General features: G+C 44.7%; 1 protein-coding gene across 2 annotated transcripts in view; it reads right to left on the bottom strand.

Annotated features, from left to right (window-relative positions):
- The window catches only part of LOC138303678 (alpha-2-macroglobulin-like protein 1), a 400,879-nt gene that overhangs the window by 308,318 nt on the left and 72,969 nt on the right, over positions 1-19,592 (bottom strand). For both annotated transcript variants that reach the window (XM_069243004.1, XM_069243005.1), the window contains exons 8-10: positions 19,072-19,198; positions 9,518-9,632; positions 7,487-7,596 (exon numbers count right to left, since the gene is read on the bottom strand). In XM_069243004.1, the coding sequence (XP_069099105.1) occupies positions 7,487-7,596; positions 9,518-9,632; positions 19,072-19,198 (352 nt within the window). The remainder of the gene's footprint in view (positions 1-7,486; positions 7,597-9,517; positions 9,633-19,071; positions 19,199-19,592) is intronic.

The raw sequence follows: 19,592 nt of genomic DNA, 5'->3' as shown, positions 1-19,592 counted from the left end.
CGGAATATGGCCTTCAGGAGGCCGAAGTTACTTTCGATCACCCTCCTAGTTCGCCCACGTGCCTCATTGTAGCGTTCCTCTGCCCTTGTCCTGGGATTCCTCACTGGGGTCAGTAGCCATGACAGGTTAGGGTAACCAGAGTCACCTGCAAATATCGAGGGACAAGTGTTAGACATACACTAACCCGTAGGGACAACCCCATACCCAGACACCTATTCACACTGTATTGGGTCCTTGGCCTCACCTATTAGCCACACACAGTGCCTCTGGAGTTGCCCCATCACATAAGGGATGCTGCTATTCCTCAAAATGTAAGCATCATGCACTGAGCCTGGAAACTTGGCATTCACATGGGAGATGTACTGGTTTGCCAAACACACCATCTGCACATTCATTGAATGGTAGCTTTTTCTATTTCTGTACACCTGTTCACTCCTGAGGGGGGTACTAATGCCACATGTGTCCCATCAATGGCACCAATGATGTTGGGGATATGGGCCAGGACATAGAAGTCACCTTTCACTGTGGGCAAATCCTCCACCTGAGGGAACACGATGTAGCTGCGCATGTGTTTCAGCAGGGCAGACAACACTCTGGACAACACGTTAGAGAACATTGGCTGGGACATCCCTGATGCAATGGCCACTGTTGTTTGAAAGGAACCACTTGCCAGGAAATAGAGTACTGACAGGACCTGCACTAGAAGGGGTATCCCTGTGGGATGGCGGACAGCTGACATCAGGTCTGGCTCCAACTGGGCACACAGTTCCTGGATTGTTGCACGATCAAGTCTGTATGTGATGTATGCCGGCGGTGACAGTACGCACCGCTGCGGATGTGAGCGCCATTTTCTGTCTCTTCACTCACTTGATACCTGACCTTCAACAGGAGAGGACCTACACTGGAAGTGCTGCTGTGACCTGTGTCTGAAAGCGACAATGGCTCATGTGTCTGGGGAAAGGGCCCCTGCCTTCACTTCGCATGAGTTGGAGAAACTAGTGGATGGGGTCCTCCCCAGTACACACAACTGTATGGTCCTCCAGATAAACAGCCAGATAAACAGATGAGTACACTGGGAGCATGCTGCATGGGCAATGCCTGTTTTGAGTGGTGTGGATGGAAGATACATGGGAGGGGGCTGAGGCCTGCATGTGCGGATGGTGAGTGTATGTGCGTCAGGGCAAGGGTGGGAACGGGGGGCAATGAGTATGACGGTCTGGACGGGTAAGTAATTTCCTTTCCCTCTGTTCCATTCCTCTAGGTCAGTGCCCACCAGAAGAATGGTATTTGGCGTGCCATCACCAAGGACGTCCGGACCCTGGGGGTCCACCACAGACGGAGCACCTACTGCTGGAAAAGATGAGAGGACCTGCGCCGCTGGAGCAAGAAGACGGCAGAGGCCCAGCTGGGGATGGCCTCCCAACGTGGGAGGTGTGCCCGTCGCACCATGACCCCCCTGATGTTCCAGATCCTGGCGGTGGCCTATCCGGAGTTGGATGGATGCTTGAGAGCATCACAGCAGCCACTAGGGGGTGAGTACACTCTCATTCAGCTGACTTTGCGCGCATTACGAGGTGTCTGAGTGGGGGAGGAGGCCAGTGGGTTCCCCTAGGCCAGGGCGATCTTGGTAGGCAAGGTCCCTTGTGAGGTAGGCTATGTGGCACGCCAACTCCACTAGTGGTTAGAGCCATCTACACCTAGTCAGGCTCCTGTGACTTCCAGGTGTGCAGCAATTGGGCTTAGGCCTCGTATACCATGGGCATGTGATTAATCTAGGAACTATAAGTGCATGGCCTAGTGCAGAGGGCTGCTCACTGTCTGATGTGCCCGCCAACGGTAGCGGTGTTGCATGCACTGAACATGTTTTTCTTCTGTCTCCCCCCCCCCTTTTTGTGGTCTCCCTGTTCTTGTGTGCAATAGCATCATCAGGCGGAGGAGCATTGGCACCGGAGCAGGAGGGAGCTGCATCCCACTTGGCCCTGGAGGTTGAAGCAACGGAGTCTGAAGGCACCAATGGGACAGAGGGTGAGGGGAGCTCCCCGGCGGGGACAGGAGCAGAGACTAGCTACAGCGACTCCTCCTCTGATGGGAGCTGCCTTGCGGTGGTGGCCCACTCTGTGCCCACAGCATCAACAGGTACAGCTGCCACCCCCCCTACCAGCACGCCCTCCCAGCAGCCCCTCAGCGTGTGTCCCGTGCCCACTCACCCTGGAGATTGACATCCACTACCTCAGTCCTTGGCAGGATGAAGCTCTCTGGGCACAAAGCCCCCTCCAGAAACAGTGGAGAGATACATCCACTATCTCAGTCCTTGGCAGGGTGAAGCACTCTGGGCACAAAGTCCCCTCCAGAACCAGTGGAGAAAGGCATCCACTTGAGAGACTGTGGCTTTGTACTTCCCAGGATAAAGCAGTGGGCAAACCACCCACTGGAGAGACTTGAGAGACTGTGGCTTTGCACTCCCCAGGATAAAGCAGTGGGCAACCCACCCATTTGAGAGACTTGAGAGACTGTGGCTTTGCACTCCCCAGGATAAAGCAGTGGGCAACCCACCCACTGGAGAGACTTGAGAGACTGTGGCTTTGCACTCCCCAGGATAAAGCAGTGGGCAAAACACCCGCTGGAGAGACTTGAGAGACTGTGGCTTTGCACTCCCCAGGATAAAGCAGTGGGCAACCCACCCACTGGAGAGACTTGATAGACTGTGGCTTTGCACTCCCCAGGATAAAGCAGTGGGCAACCCACCCACTTGAGAGACTTGAGAGACTGTCGCTTTGCACTCCCCAGGATAAAGCAGTGGGCAACCCACCCACTGGAGAGACTTGAGAGACTGTGGCTTTGCACTCCTCAGGATACATCAATGGGCATGGAGCCCCCTCGTGCAGCAGTGGCGTTGTGCATTCATCTGGCTGAGGTGCCCCCCCTCCCCTCTCCCTGAGGTGCCTGTTTCATTTCGATCTGATGCCCCAGCAGTGTCCTCTCCATTTCCAGTCAGGTATCATGTGTGGGCTTCGCCCATGCATTTTGGGCCCAGTTGTCTACGGACAATGATTAGTGCACTATCCGGACTTGTGTAGTTGGTGTACATAATTGCGTTTACTGGATTTTGAAATTTGATAATGAGATTTCAAATGATTACATTCGTTCAAATCAATTCCTTTAGTCCTTGCGTTTTTCCATGGGGTGGGGGAGGGGGTGTATGTGTACTGTTGCCGCATGTATTTGTGTGTAAGGTGGTGGGGGTGTTGCGTGTGTGTGTGTGTCACTCTCTTTTCCCTCCCCCTCCCCTCTGTTGTAAGTGGTGTACTCACAGTGGTCGTCGCCACCGTCGTTGGTGCTCCTGATAGAAGAGAAGGAAGACGAGCATCGGCAGTATCTGCAATTCGGGCTCCATGGCGTCCTGGTTCCTCGTGAGGTGTGGAGAGGTGAGTGTTTTCCCTTCTGTGTACTGTTTCCGCCGTGTTTTTGTTCGCATTAGTTCCGCCCCGGAGAAGGTGGTGGATAGGCATCTTGTGATAGGGTGGGCGGTACATTGTCAACCTGTCTGTTGGCGGTTACCGCTGCGCTGTTTGTTTCTACCGCCGTGGCAGTCGGAGTGTTAAAGTGGCTGTCTATGTTGGCGGTTTCCGCCACGGTCGTAATCCCATTTTTTTTTCCGCCGCCATGTTTGCGGTATGACCGCCACTTTAACGCCGACCGCCAAGGTTGTAATGAGGGCCATAGTGTTCCTGATATGCTTCTCTGCGCAGGGCAATCCTTTGCTCCTAGAAAGCTGAGTAAAAACAATGATTCATCCATTGTGATTCTTTCAGTAGTCTACACTTGGAGTTTATGGTCAGCTTAATTTGGATGCCTGACAGGCAGATAGTGGAGTGATATGTCCGGGTAATTCCAACAAAACATCTGCATGCTAAGTAGTTATGCGATTATTTCCAATTCATGAGGAATTCCCAGTATGTGTAGGTCAAAAGCTTGCATTGATTAAGTCTCTGACCTTTGTACAAACTCCCCATAAACACTATCAATTGGATGGTTTAGTGAGGTCCTCAGAACAAGCTCGCCGGGGTCTCCCTGGCGGATTGAGAAAAAGATGATCAAACTTGTCTTTGTAGAGGCAGTAAAAGTCGAAACAAGATTTCTGTAGGTGAACTTGTGCAAGGATTATTAACTGAGGAGTGGGCCAAACTTCAGCACCTCTGAGAGGGAATCTGGCTAAGGGCCCAGAGTTTCCCTTACACGCTGGCCTGCAAAGTGGTCCATGGTCCCTGGGTGTTTGGATGAGGACCAGGACGTGGTACACCTTTCAAATGATTATTCAGGTGTACTAAGGTGAGCTCAGGGAGGACAGAGACCTCGAGGGCAACAGAAGGCCATAAGCTCACTAGTTTTTCATTTTCAATATGACTAAAGACCATGAAAGTGGGGCCTCACGATCTGGATTCTTGGACATCAAGCAGGCATCAGAAAAGATACCACAAGGATAACTGTCTTGTGGTGGACAAGCATCCTTAGAGATTTTCCTTTTTGTTTTTTAATTCTAAAACAGAAATCTATTTGTACCATACAAAAATCCAATTGTCTCTTTTGGTGGGGGAAAATATATAGAGGACGTACATTTGCAATCACTCAGCAAATTTTTTGAAGAGCAAATACCTGACTATAAACGCTTATGTAAAAATTGAATTCGCAAAACTCTGCTTGGCTTACTGGCTCCAGGTGTCTCCTATAAACTCTATATGAATTCCTGACAGTCATAAATCTACACCAGTGCAAGGATATATACCTTCAGGTGCACTTCCATGACTTTCTGCAAGGATTAGGCCCTAATTTGTTTTCAGATGGTCCATAATATTGACTATAATGATTTTAATGATTTCATACAGATTCTTTATTACCGTTCTTTTAAAAAAAAGATATTGGCACACATCAAACACATTTTACTAAACGATGCAGTGGAGAAATTGAATTTAAAGCTGCACAATACCTTATCAAAATCTGCTTTTTTAAGTGAAAGTTTTTTTGTGTATGTTTTATTATGGAAGGCAACTATCACCAATCTTGCTCTCCTGCTCTCATGCTTCTGCATGTCTTTGCATATAATCAGCAAGCATTCTGGGAGAATTATAAGTAGCCTCAAAGGAGTAAATTAAGCAAATATGTGCACTTAGTTTTATGCCAGTCATGCAAGCTAATCTCACAGCTCACTACATTTCCTTAAGGTGCTCTCCTTAAAAGTAAACATTTTGCATTAATGAAACACATAGACAGGTTTGTACATTTGAGAAGAGTCATGCTTTAGTAGCATCCAATCAGGGTAGGGCCTAATTGTCTAGTGAAGAAAATAAACATGAAACCTGTCATCTTTGACTACAAATAGCATGTCGTGGGTGTTGGGAATTCCTGCAAGAGGTGTATGATAGCGATAATATTGCAACCCTGGTGTCTTGACGGCCTGGGTGGTTCTGCAGTTCTGGGGTCTCATGAAATACTGCATTAAGCCTGCAGCTGCGGAGTGTGACTTTCGCTGACCAGGGCCAGCCTTCACTTGTGCCCCTGGACTCCAGTTTCAAAATGGCCTTTTAAAGATGTTCTGCTGATAGTCCCGTTCAGGTTTTTGTTCCTGTTTCTTTCTCCTTTTCCACTATGGAAGTTTTTCCTAGATCCATTTCTGGTGTTCCCAATTGTAAGACATTTGGTTATGAGTTGAGGAAGGTGGAAACTCCATTCAAATAATAACCACAATCCTTGTCATGGTGAGCCAGAAAAGTCACCTGACCATACTGGGCAGAGGGAAAGTCACAATTTCACCATCAGATTCCTGGTTTTCTTCAATCCTTTGAAGTCTTCATTGAGCACTGACATATTTTTTTTACACCATTGGTCCTCCCTCCTGGGAAGGTGGCAGCTTCTCGAGTGCACTTGCCTACCAGATATTCTAAATTGGTTGATGACACTATAGTTTCTGGGAACAGTGGCCCATACATCGGGCAACAGAAGACTTGGACATGGATTACTTGTAAGCTTTTAGACCTGAACAATGAGTCACTGGAAGCCTGGGTGCAAGTGATGGGCACCTAACACCTGAGTTCAAGACGCTGCGGCAGGACCCTGAGCATTTTTAAAGCAAAAGGAGTATCTGCTAAATGCACATGCCTCACAAGAAGATTTCTTCCATAAATCAGTACAGGCCCGTAGGTGCAGCAAAAAATCTCATCACGTTCAAACAATATTGTCAAAAAAGTAACATGATTTTATTGTGAAGATAAAAGGCTTAACCACCCTTATGAGCCCTTATGAGCAACCCATTGTTTTCACTGTTCCTCTCCAATCTCTGATGTGGTTTCAGTTTCTGGAGTGTTTCTAACACTGCAATCCTTTGCAGAACTAGAATTTCCACATCACATTTGCTTCCCCATTCATGTGAGAACCTTCAGGAAAATACCATGTACATGCGGACCATCAAAGACTGGCTGGGAAGGTCTGTTGAGCCATTATTGTGACTGCCTTCCGAAAAGTGACTTCTCCCAGTAGCAACAATGCCACCTTGAACTCACTGAATCGTGCATTTCATAGGTGACAAATATATCCTTAAGAGTCTTACCGTGAAAGGCACAAAACTCCATCAGAAATGAGGAAAAAAGCAAGAAAACAAAACCAGAAGTAGGAATCAGAAGAAGTTCCATTTGATAAAAGTAAAAACTGGGGACAGAAACAGTAACAAGGGTTTTCAAGAAAGAAATTAAAAATGTTGCAATACATCCATCACTTGGAAATGCCTTCTTATATCTGATTCAAACAGGAACCAACACCACAGGAAAACGGTGCACTTGATCTTGGATTGGGAACTTCAGATAGCATTCTATGGAGAGACCTCTAACTTGGAGAGCATGTGTTTCAAGGCCAGGCCATGGCCCTTTCCGGAAACCCATGTCATGAGCTGGGCAGGCAAAGAAGAAGCCCAAAGTTGACATCCTTTGCTCAACACTGATTTCCACAGCCCAGATCTTCCCTTTTATGCTTGGCGCATTAGACGGCTTGTGGAACACGCCTTCGGCCCTGGATTTGTGGATGCATAGGCATGTGCTGAGAGCAGCATCTATCAACAGGTTCTTTGCATACATATAACATACATGGAACACCTACGCACTAACACTAACCCCTCATACCTCCTCAGTCTGCCCTGGTCTCCTGTTGAATTATATTAGGAAGTAAAAATGCCCCCTCTGTCAATGCTATATACTGAAAGCTGGCAGGGACGTGGCTCCTGAGCAGCATAAAAGTGGCCATCATTGCAATGAGTTGGCAAGCTACTCAAATACTGTGTTCAGATTTCAGTACACTGCATTATCCATTAAATCCAAAGTGCTATATTAATCAATGAGCTTGACCTACCTTTTGTCTTTCACCATGCCCTCTATTACTTACCAACCACCCATGAACACATCCACATCTTTCCTTTGCACATCTCGCTGGCTTGAAGTCTCACCTGTCCAGTGAAAGGGACTCCAGGAATATAATAACTTTTCACTTCTTGAAAGATTGCTGATGCAGCCAAATACGATATGGGAAAAGTCTGAACTGCCTCTGCCATGATCCCTAGAAGAGGTGGGATAGCAAGATGAGATTAAAGGGTAATATCAAGTGATGAACAATAGCATTTTTACTCAAAGACCCCAGATCTGCTGAAGTATTCAATGTTAAATTTGCCCACGCTACAAAAAGAGGGACTTTATTGCATGGTACATGAACTGCCAACCACTGTTGCTGCTGACAATGAGAAATCAATTTAGTTTTCACAAGTAACATATTCATCTTTAAGTGAAGGTATGACGAGCAGTGCTGTGTCCTGTGTTTATCCATCTGGTGGTGATTTCCTAACTCATTCTACATTTCTGCCATAACTCTGATTTGATTGCTTATAATACCCACAACACAAGCCATTGTGATTCGGGTGAGAAGGCAGAGTTCTACATAGGTGGGGCGTGTCCACCCGCTAGTGTTTGGGTGCATGGAACTCTGGGATAGCTCTGCTTCCTCAAAACATGTTAACAGGAACAAATTCACCTCACTGCTCCCAATCTTGGAATGGGAAACCTCTAAATGTTATTAGGATTGACAAGCCTTAACATCAGTGAGTGGCTAGTTTACCAAATCCAACGAGAAAGTCAAGCTAGAACTCAAAATGCGAGGAGACACCCTTGTTTGCTGTTGCACCAGTGAATACCTGGCTTTGTAGCGGTGCTGCGCTGTCTCATTTTTATTCTCTTGCAAATAAAACTTTTGGGGGAGTTAGTGCATAGTTGCACAATGAACCTGATTTTGCTATTTTATCTTTGAGTCTAATCCATGCTACCATAAATCTTGTCAATCAGTTCAGAATATTCTGTAGTATCTTGGAGCTGAAACTCACAGACCACTGTAGCTAAACTGCATGGTTTTATGCTTATCATGAGGGATATGTGCTCTTTGGTGGAGTTGGCAGCTGTAAAAGCTGAAGCTGTGAGTTTTAAACATAGTTTCCTCACTTGACCACACAGCTCTTGGTCAGCTTCCTTTACCCCCACTGCGTATTAGTTTCCCCACCTGCCAAAAGTGGGAGGCACTTGTAAACAAGTCAATCCCAGAGCACAGACCCTACATATGGAACTAAAGATCTAGATGTCATGGCACTCAATGGTGCTCACTTCTGACCAGGGGTTAATAACAGAGCTATTCCTCCTTGAGTTTCCCCATGTTCAGTGTATCACTGTGAGTTGGTGCGCTACCTCTGGTGTACTACGTGGTTCTAGTTTTGATTGCCTCTTACAATGTTGAATGGTAGTGTAGGAATACTTACCTTCTACTCTGTCTGCTTCATGGATACATTATGGCTCCTGGCTTACACTGAGTAGTTTTACTGTCCATGCCAGAGACTCCTAAATAAACTTTGGGCAGATCATTGAGTCAGAGAGTGGGAGCTTGTGCCTTTGAACAGATGTGTTGCCTGTTTGTTGCAGCTGCCATGGGGCCCTGTGGCTCATAGAAGTCTTCCTAGGCCTTCTTCATCATCTAATAATGCCTGTAGTCCTCAGTGTATACAAACCATGACTGTATGCCTCATTGTCTGATTCCCTGCCTGAGCTTCCACATGCTTTCACTATTATCAAACTATCTTTCTTTGAGAATCAGCAGTTGATGTGCTGTATGTAACCGGTGTACACCAAGAGCCAATATTTAGTATACTCCTAGGTCTTTCCAACTACTTGTTTATTATGTCAGACATCCTTGCAGCCTCAGTCCCCTGGTAAGTCTCCCTTTATTTTTTTGCCAGATGATGGTAACAGCATCATCTCTCTGTTTCTATCCATATACCTGTTTCCTGGGTTTTCCATCAGTTCATCACCCTGACATTCTCTGCAGTCATCAAGGATAAGGGGATCATGCAGAAGAGCCTGTGATGAGCCTGTTGCTTTAAACACATGCTGATCTGTCTGTCTTTCTCCCTCACATCATGCACGTGCTCTTTGGTACTACCTACCTGTTCCATCCTCGGTCAGGGTTGCCTTCCCTTCCAAGGGAGGAGAGTAGCCCCAGTATCCATTGTTGGTGATAGGTATGTTCACTGTGGTGGAGAAGCACCCATCCCGCTTCGTCTGGAAAACAACAGTAAAGTGTCAAGAAGAGAGTAGGTGATGGAAAGTCATTACTCATCAGGAATAATCTTCACTCACAGTTCAACTTCATGCTCTTCTAGATTTACAAATGCAGCACACTGCCAGTTTCTTTTCCCTGACATCTGATTGAGTGAACTTACAAAGATTTTCAACATACACAGAATACACAACATGGTCTTAGGGATGTGTGGGGAGTTTGCTGGCTCTTCCGTCAAACCATTATATCTTCAGGGGGTACAAGAGCAAAATACTATTCTGCACCTGATCAAAGAAGTCAGTTTACAAAATCAATCTAGTGGTTCTGAGGTCTGCTTTTTTGGGCTGATTTGTAAAACGTTATTGCAGTTCTCCTCTGAGGAAGTGGGTAAGGTACTGTTGCACATGTAACCATGCTAATCATGAATACAAATTCTATTCTTCATTTTAACTACAATAGCTGCCTGCAGAATGAACATAGTATAGACTATAGAAGTCATGTAGACCAATGAAATCCTCTCATTTTTGCTGTATGTTTCCACTCCTTGCTAAGACACTACTAAACGTTAAATTCTTAGAGCGCTGGCAACTGTGACAAGTGGTGTGTATGTATACAATGCACTAGTAGAAACACACTGTATGGAAAAAAAAGTAAAAACTAACAGAAAAAAATAATCAAGTGTGGTAAGCAAAGTGAATGTGGCATTTCGATATCTAAAAAACCTCTCAGTAGTTAGAACTAACTTATTGTATAAATAAGACTCATGCAACATATTACTTATTAGGATTACGCCTTTTAGATTACAATTGCACAGTGTACATGTGTGTATGGGTGCGTGTGTGTGTGTGTATATAGATATATAACCTAAGCAACAAAGGTTAAAGTGGAGTTATATGTAATATTTTAATTACAAACAAAACTACTGTTTTAAAACCAAGAAAACGGAAATTCACCAATTACACATAACTGACCTAAGTATAACTTACACTGCCGTAGATTTGTTATATCATCATTGATGTAATATGTGTTATCTTAATTTGTGTATCAAAGTGGTGCATGTTATACATAGGTCAGTTATGTATAACTGGTGAATTGCCTTGTTTTTTGTTTCTAAAACAGTATTTTTTTTATTGCTGGAAGATCTACGTATAACCCCACTTTAACCATTAGTTTTCAGTGAATTTCTAATGCTTTTGTAATGCATGTTAAAATCTTATTACCTTATTTATATATGACTACTTTAATCTATGTTTCTTTCAGTCAATTTCTGCATAGAGCAAGATCTTATTACAATACGTCTGTGGCTGACCCGCCAAAGCACATTGAATATGGGCAGCGGAGAGTTGACTACAGGGCCGGGCTATCAGCCAGACCCTGCAGCCAAGACCCCACCCGGGTGGACTCCCACAGGTATACACGGGGCAATGCTGGCTCCACCAGGAGTCCCGAGGGAGAGTGACAACCCCAATTTTGTTGTTTTTTCAGTTCCTAGGGGGTCAGGGTACCCCTATCCTGCCCCCTTATATTCTTTTTTAATTATTTTTTTTAGGACTTGGGGGCCAAGACCCATAGTCCTGTAATGGAGGAGGTAACATTTCTCTTCATATTTAGACAGCCAATCCCAGCTCTCGTCACAAGGGTCCAGACAATCAGAATGTTTTAATTTGCTGTCTTGTACCACAGAACTCCGGTGGGAGTTCTGTGGCGCTAGATAGCACTATATTCTTAACCTTAATTTCTCTAAAATGCCCGAACGGATTTATAACAAATCACAAAAAGCACACTTTCTTAGTAGAGATCTAGTTTTCAGCCAAATTTGGTGTAATTCAGTTCTGCTATTTTCTCTCTATAGCTGTTCAAAAAATCGTATGAAAACTGCATGGGGAAAAACGTGCTTTGGGGCCCCCCTTTTTTCTCAGACCCTTTTTGGTGGATCCCCTCAAAATTTGGATGAACTTTTCTTTGCAAAGTTTTGTGAAGATATGTCAAATAGCACCAAAGGTATTAGCAAAGCAAAAACTCTCTTACTATGGAAAGGAAACCCTGACTTACCTGTGACTCACACTGTGTAGTTATGGTTAGATCAGAGTTTTCATAATAAGGGTGTATTTTGTTTCTCTAATACCTTGCATGTCTTACAATGAATTTGCAGTAAACTTTCCCAAAAAAATGTTCATCATCCTTCATGGAAAGTTTCACACTGATCCCTTATGCAGGAGCCAAGACAAAGTGGGGGGGTCACAAAAGTGTGATTTCCCATTTTAATTCCTGTAGGAAGCGGAGTTTGGGTTGCAGTCCCCCGACCTCCAACACACACACACATTGTGCCTGGTTTCTGATGCAACTTTGATTGAGGTGCACTAGGTTCCTGCTAACCAGGTCCCCAGTGCCAGTGTTCCTTCCCCAAAACAAGACACCTGGTAACTTGAACCTCAAGTGACCAGGCCCTTTAGCACCTCTGTAAGTCACTGGTAAATGGTATCTCTGGTACCTAGGGCCTTAGTAATAAAGAGGGACTCTAAGAGCTGCACCATAACTTGTGCCACTCTCAGGGACCCAGCACCAACCTCATGCAGACTGCCATTGCATGCTGCGTGACAAGGTGCTCCCAGAAGTGAAAACACAACATGGCAGACAGGCTGTGTGCCATCTCCCCTAAAACAATGCATGTAATATTTGTAAGTCATCCGTACAGTAGGCTTTATAACCCTAAGGCGTGGTGCATTATATTACATGTGTGGACGTATCTGCAAGAGCAGATATGCTTCTGCTAGGTCTTTGTTGATTCTTAGGCATAGTAAGTGTACAGGGAAACCATATTAAATACATGTTCTGGACACTGGTCAATATGAGTTTCCGAGCTACATGATGGCTTCTTTGAAACTAGGAATGTTTAGTATCAAACATCTTGTATTAATAAACACTTACTGACTCCAGTGATGGTTTTCTCAATACATGCACCTAGGGGGCACCTTAGAGGTGCCCCCTGAAAGCCTACCAACTGCCGGTGAACTCACTGAATTGTTCTAGCCAGCCTTCCACCAACAAATGAGATTCTGACCCTCAAGGGTGAAACCCTTTGCTCTCTGGAGGTCAGAAAGAAAGCCTGCTCTGGCAGGGGTGTAACACACCCCTCCCAACAGGATGACCAGCAAACCTGTATTCTAAGGCAAAAGGCTTCAAAGAAACTTTGGTATGCAAATCTGGCCTTCCTCAGAGGAAGATGCCGACCCTCGTGCCGCAGGGCCCAAGTAGCACCTGGAAAGACAGGAAAATTAGCTATGCAGGAGGCTTGTTGCATTTCCATGCTGGACATACCTACAGGGTGATCAGCCTGAAATGAACACAGCCTTAGGAATTTCACCATCTTGTGTGTGGTGGGATTAGGAATTTTGGAATAGGGTGATGGCCACTCCCCAAAGGAAGTAGTCATCAAGGAGGTTTAGTGATGCCGAGGGTGAGTAGCCCATTGGCTACTACCCTTCACTCCCCTTAATGCCCCCCAAATTGATTATTTAGGGGGCTCCCTGATACCAAGACTTTAGATCTTCACTTTACAAAGAAGCCAGCTCACCCAAGAAGCGAGGAGCATGACTAACTTGGTGCCAACCCTGCCAGCCTGGCTGCTGCACCCGACCCTCGAGGAGCAACTGACCTGTCCTGCTGTTGTAGCATCCAAGAACCCGGGAGAGCTGCCAGTGCTTCACAAATTGCCAAGAAGAACTCCCGTGGAGCAGAGGAGCTGCTCCCCTGCATGTGCAGGCAACCCAAGAAAGAACTGTGAGGACCGGGACAAGGAGCGGCTTCACACAGAAGGCCGTTCCCTTCAGTGCCAGTGTTTTTGTTTTTACTTTATTATTACTTTAGTTTTGCTTTTGTGTGTGGAGCCTGATGTAATAGCAGGGCACTTTCCACCAGAGGTGAGCAGAGGGTGCATTCCAGCTTTATCAGTTACCGTCTCATGCTAATGCTGTTGGAAATTCCTTTTATAGTGGCCTTTGTTTCTCCTACTGCTGCTATTTGAAAACAACCCATATTGTGTCCCTTTGGAACTGTTAATTGTACAGATATACTCTTTAGTTTGTATGCAATGAAGTGCATTTATAAATGCACTCCTGTATGTCATGTTTGCATATGTTTATACCTGTAAACCAGTCTAGTCTGTATGTCTTGCCTTTCTGTATTTCTAGCTTTGTATGATCCATTATGGAGTGCTTATAGAGACATTGAACTATTATAGAACTAATTGAAGCTGTGCCGGTTATCCCAATATCCTTATCTATCTATCTATCTATCTATCTATCTATCTATCTATCTATCTATCTATCTATCTATCTATCTATCTATCTATCTATCTATCTATCTGTCTATCTAATGACTGTTTATCTATTAATCATCTATCACCTATCTGTCTTTCAATCATCTATCATCTGGTTGTCTATCTGTCTATCAGTCGCCTATAGTCTGTCTGTCTATCTGTCTTTGCAAGCCTTTCAATCTAGCTTTGTACACCTCTCAGTGTATATGCCGTCCCAATGACGGCGCGAGTTATAGTTACCTTAGGGCACGAGTTATAACTATAACTGGTGAATTTTTATGGTTTTGTGCGTTTAAAATGTGAGCCTAACTATAAGGTCCTGTTACTTTTGTTTTTTTAAGTGGATTTCTATGTTTTTTTAAAATTCTATTTCCTAACTATAATGTCCGTGTAACATTTGTTTTTTCCAGTGAATTTCTATGTTTTTTTTAACATATAGTAATTTTCATTACCACACATTAATCCAACCACCGCAACACATAGTGGTTGGCCTGAGGCCAACCCCCTTTAAGCACCAAACATTGCACCGTGCACAGCCTTCGCCCGTACGTGGCAGGGGTTTCCCGCTAGGCCTGGCCTGCAGCCAGACCCTGCAGCCAACCCTAAAAACCTAACCCCACACTGGTCTTGCGTGGCAGGAGTTGATGCAGCCTATCTATGTATGAGAATAGGTGTAAGCGGGTGTATCTTGGGATGAGAGTAGCTGTGAGAGTGTCTAGGTGTGAGAGTGCATGCATCAGTCTCTCACTGGGTGCATCAGTGTCTGCGCAGGTCTGTGAGTGGGTGCATCAGGGTGTCAGTGGGTCTGTGAGTGGGAGTGTGACAGTCTGAGTGGGTGTGCCAGTGGGTGCGTGAGGTCTGAGTGGGTATGTGAGTGGGTTCCTGACAGTCTGAGTGGGCCTGTGAGTGGGTGCGTGAGTGTCTGTGTGGGTCTGTGAGTGGCTGCGTAAGGGTCTGAGTGCATGTGTGAGTGGGAGAAAGAGATTGAAACAGACAGAGAGACAGAGAGAGAGAGAGAGAAAGAGTGAGAAGGAGAGAGATAGAGAGTTTTTAGGCTTTGATGGATGATATATTTAGAATGAGATATTTCAGCACAAATTGAAAAGAAAAATGTATTTGTCAATTAAAAAGAGTAAGATCACATTTCAGTATGAGCCTTAAACATTTGAATTTAAAATTAAAAAAACAAGGGAAATGACCAGGGATTCACCTGGACTCAATCCCTTAACGCTCAGTGTGAAGGTCTGTGACCTTCACACTTCAGTTATTGTTTTTTTCTTTTTTAAATGCCTTGTTTTAGCCCTTTATGGGCTATCTGGGACCGCGGGGAGAGCCTTAAGGCCTCCCCTGTGGTCCCTGACAATTTTTTACATTTTATTTACTATATGCCCTTTATGGGATATCTGGGACTGCAGGGGAGCCTGAAGGCCTCCCTTGTGGTCCCATTGCCTCAGAAAGCAGGCAGCTGCTTTTAACAGCAGTTCCCTGGTCGCTGGAGCAATGCTTTATTCTCTGTTCTCTGGCAGCGTGCAGGGAACAGAGATGAAGATGCCGCCTTCTGACTGCGGGACCTCTTTGACCGATCCTGCTTTCAAAAATCGGAGTGTTTGCTGTGACTTGGCTGCAGCTGTCAAAGGGGTACCTTCCAGCACAAAAACAATCCATGGAGGCTTTTTCCTTTTTCTAGGTGTGGTGCAGAAAAAACAAGGAGAAATAAAGATACTTCTCCTTGTTACACGTCCCCTGGAGAGGTGTACAGTTTTGGAGCATTTACATCACCTTATAAATCTGGGAAAATCCACTGCAATGCCCATGGAATGCCCCCTGACGCAGAGTAAGGCAACGCAGCGGCTTGCGCTGCCTTGTCTTACTCCATATCTATGATGCCATCAAAAACCACGCAAAGTACCTTTGCATGGCCCTATAGAAAAGGGTCTGCACTCTGGGCCGCCAGAGCATCAAAAAAGTGATGCTCGGGGGGCGCATGGGGCTTGTAACTATACCCTTATAATTGTAGTCTACTGACAGTGGGCAGGGTACGAGACCTAGCTGAAAGCAAGGAGCTGCACCCAAAACCCGTAGCACACAAGAACCTGGGGGACAGCAGAGATAAACTGATGGTAGGAGATAGGGCACAGGGCCTTACCACAGACCACACATCTGGCCATGGGCCACACAAGGTGGGGACTGGATTGCCTCTGCAGTAAAGGTTATCACCTTTATCCAGGAACGTGGGGGCCTAAAATCTTTTTAACTTGCCTTTAAAATGGGAATTCTCATTGGAACTTTTTCTGGGCATGTCACTCTGAAACAGCTGAACTGATGAGTACCAAATTTAGAGTACAGCAACCTTTCAGTCATTTAGTGTTTGGTGAAAATCCATCCAGCTATTTTGATGTCCAGTGATTTCGAAATTTAGCAAAAGCCCCTCCAGCAGACAATAATAAATTGATTAGGTGAAACAATTGCTGACCCAGCCTTTAAAACTTCAAACAAAGTGGAGCAGGAGGACCTCACCTACCTCTGTGTTTCCACCCAACAAGGACTGTGCAGCTCACTCATCAGACAGGAAGTCCTGTGAGAAGTCACTCAATTACCACATGGTTGTTTAGTTGATTGATATGTAGGCCCTTTCTCTATACAGATATATATTATAAGATAATCCTGTTCTTAACTATGATTGGGAGCACTCTGGGGACATACTTCATTTCTCCGCTAAGCCTTTTAATCTAATAGAGTGTCCAAACCTCCTCTCACCTAAGCACGCGACCTCCATGACAAATCTCACAAGAATAGCTAAATAGCACATGATAACACCTTCTTGAGCAAACTTTCTAAGTCACAGAAAGAAAACTCTACTGCCTTACTTACTAGTCTCCAGTGAATCAAACCTAGTTGGTGATCAGTGTCTCTTCCATAACAGCAATGACCCCACTCCTTCTATCTGAAACTGTGCCTCCTGCTCTGTTATTAGCACCAAAACACAAAAACGAACACCAAGACCCCTGGAGGTATCAATCATGAAATGCTCTTACTGATCAAGATATCAAACCTAAAACAACTGAAGCACCACCTACTACTACATGAAAGACCAGCAAATGTTCACTGTAATGAAATATTCAATCTCCTAAAGTGTCAGCATCTCGCCTTGGTTCATATCATAGTATCATGGCTTAATGACAACTCCTCACACACCAACTTACGTAGTAGTTTCAATGCAGCTGACAGGGAGCTACATCAGAAAACCTCAACTATAAATGACACGATCATTCTAAGGGCCTGCCTATTAAACCTACAAAAGTAGATAAATCACAACATCCGTCTCTTGAACCCAGACAAGACAGACGGCCTGATTACAACTTTGGTGGAGGGGGTTAATCCGTCCCAAATGTGACGGATATCCTGCCCACCGTATTATGAGTTCCATAGGATATAATGGACTCGTAATACGGCGGGCGGGATATCCGTCACATTTGGGACGGAATAACCCCCTCTGCCAAAGTTGTAATCAGGCCCAGAATTTCCCCTCATATCAGCTTCCTACAAGAAAGGGATCAACATATTGTTACTAAATGATCTTAACCTGGGTGGTTTGTCCCCATCACTTGCTCCCACAGCAAATACCCAGGGTAAGATCAACACCACACTTACAATAATCCTGTATAGAAATAATATTGCACTGCGGCCAACTTCCACTACATACAGTAACGAAATTATGACACCTTGACCACCTCAAAAAACTATACCCTCACTAGTTATCATCAAATTAGACTTTAGGAACTCCGTTCCGGCAGACACACTGCTATCAACACTAGCTTCACTAAATGCCACTCTGAAGCCAATCTTGCTCGCTTAGCAAAGAGTTTTGACCACTTCTCTCTGGAACGTTGGATCACTTTCAAACTGTGCTGCCAAACACACATGACTATCCACGAAAACTGACCTATTAAATATTGCACTCCTTCACTGGAGCTGCAGTCTTAGTGCAGAAGTCTCTACCACTTAGAAAACTAACCCCAATATGCACCTTCAGAACAAACAGGAAAATCCACGTCTTCAAACAATCCCAATCCTAGACGCTTCCTTCTATAGCAGACCTTCTGTACCATAGACTACACAGACTTGAAATTCCAGTCTTCTATTTTCGATCCCTTTGCCAATTCTTCCTGTAATTTTCTTCTACAATTTTCCAAGCCATAGAGGTACTCCTGCTTATCAGTGAATTGAGAATTTATGCTTTTAATGTAACATTATATTCCAACACCCAAAATTATGTGCCGTCAAGTACCAGAATATTGTGGACTAAATCATTTCTGGCAAAAATATTATTTTGTCAATATTTTAGAAAAATATTGCTGCTTTTGCAAAATGGCCTATGAGTAAATGAGTTGTTTTGCAAAATGCCATTTCATTCTCAAAAAGTCACAGCGGAATTTGCAACCACTTTTTGAGAATCCAATTTTCGTATATCTGGCTATTTTGTCCTTCCAGTATCCCTCGACATTTCCTGCTCACAGCTCCATCACTTAGGCCTCTAATTCTTGTCTCTTTCTAACAAGCTCTCGTTAAATGTAACCAACACAAAGGAGATAATTTGAACTTCACCTGTTATTCTGATCAGTCAGGTAACTGGTGTTACCAACCTTACTGGAATAATGAGATCAACTTTGACACCTCTGATTCATTTTCTTTCCTACCAAGATTGCAGTTGGTGACGTCACAGAAGCGAGTAGCCCCAGCCAGAAATGGCAACTCAAAGGGGTGGTGGGGAGGAAGAGATTTGAAGGCGAGAAAACGGGGTCACTCATAATGTGGGCCAAAAAAATGAAAATTGGAAAGAGATCTTTCTTTGGCATATTAAGGTTCAAGGTTCGTCTGTGCTATTCTTCTCAAAAAAGCCTGATCGTGTCTAGGGTATCATGAGAAGAACTAGCACTGACATTGGCACCACTGGTAATTTCAGAAGCACCACTATCTACACCCTCCTGCTCTATTTACATAACTAGTTACTTGACTCTATTTGATTGAAAAAGTCCTTCCTAGGGGTTGTGGATCACCTGGGTACAATCTCTTTTGGGAATAAACTACTAGGTAGCCCAGGAAGACTCCACAGATATACTCACCTGGCCCTCAAAGGTGAGGCAATTATTTTCACTTGAGAGGTTTGGGTCAAAAAACCACCAGTAGTAATAAGATTTCCTGCACAGCGTCCCGTTCACATTCCCATGCACTGGCTTGCCGTAGGTGTACCTGTTCCAAAGAGATTGTGTTAGGAATCACAAAGCATAACATCCCAAATTATCTAATATGTTGCAACTGAGTTACCCCCTTTAGTCCCAATGTTGTTAGGAATTACAAAATATAGGATCCCAAATTGTCAAATATGCTGCAGCTAAGTTAGTCTCTAAACACCCGTCCCAGGGATAGCTTATTAAATGCAGGGTTATGGAATGACATGCTCTTGTCACTTAGGACAGTAACATCAGTGGTCTTGAAATTAGGTGATAATATCAGGAGAAATTGAATACATTCTGTTTAGTGTGGAGATGAATGGATACTGCTGAGCAAGTAATTTCTGAGGGATATACAGGTCCGGGATAACCCACATAGGTCCAGGGGCCTGCATTAATGCCACATTTCCAGG

Source organism: Pleurodeles waltl, chromosome 7 (genome assembly GCF_031143425.1).
Source record: "Pleurodeles waltl isolate 20211129_DDA chromosome 7, aPleWal1.hap1.20221129, whole genome shotgun sequence".
Taxonomy (NCBI): domain Eukaryota; kingdom Metazoa; phylum Chordata; class Amphibia; order Caudata; family Salamandridae; genus Pleurodeles; species Pleurodeles waltl.
The sequence above is the reverse complement of the archived record's forward strand: the minus strand, read 5'-3'. Positions and strand labels throughout refer to the sequence as shown.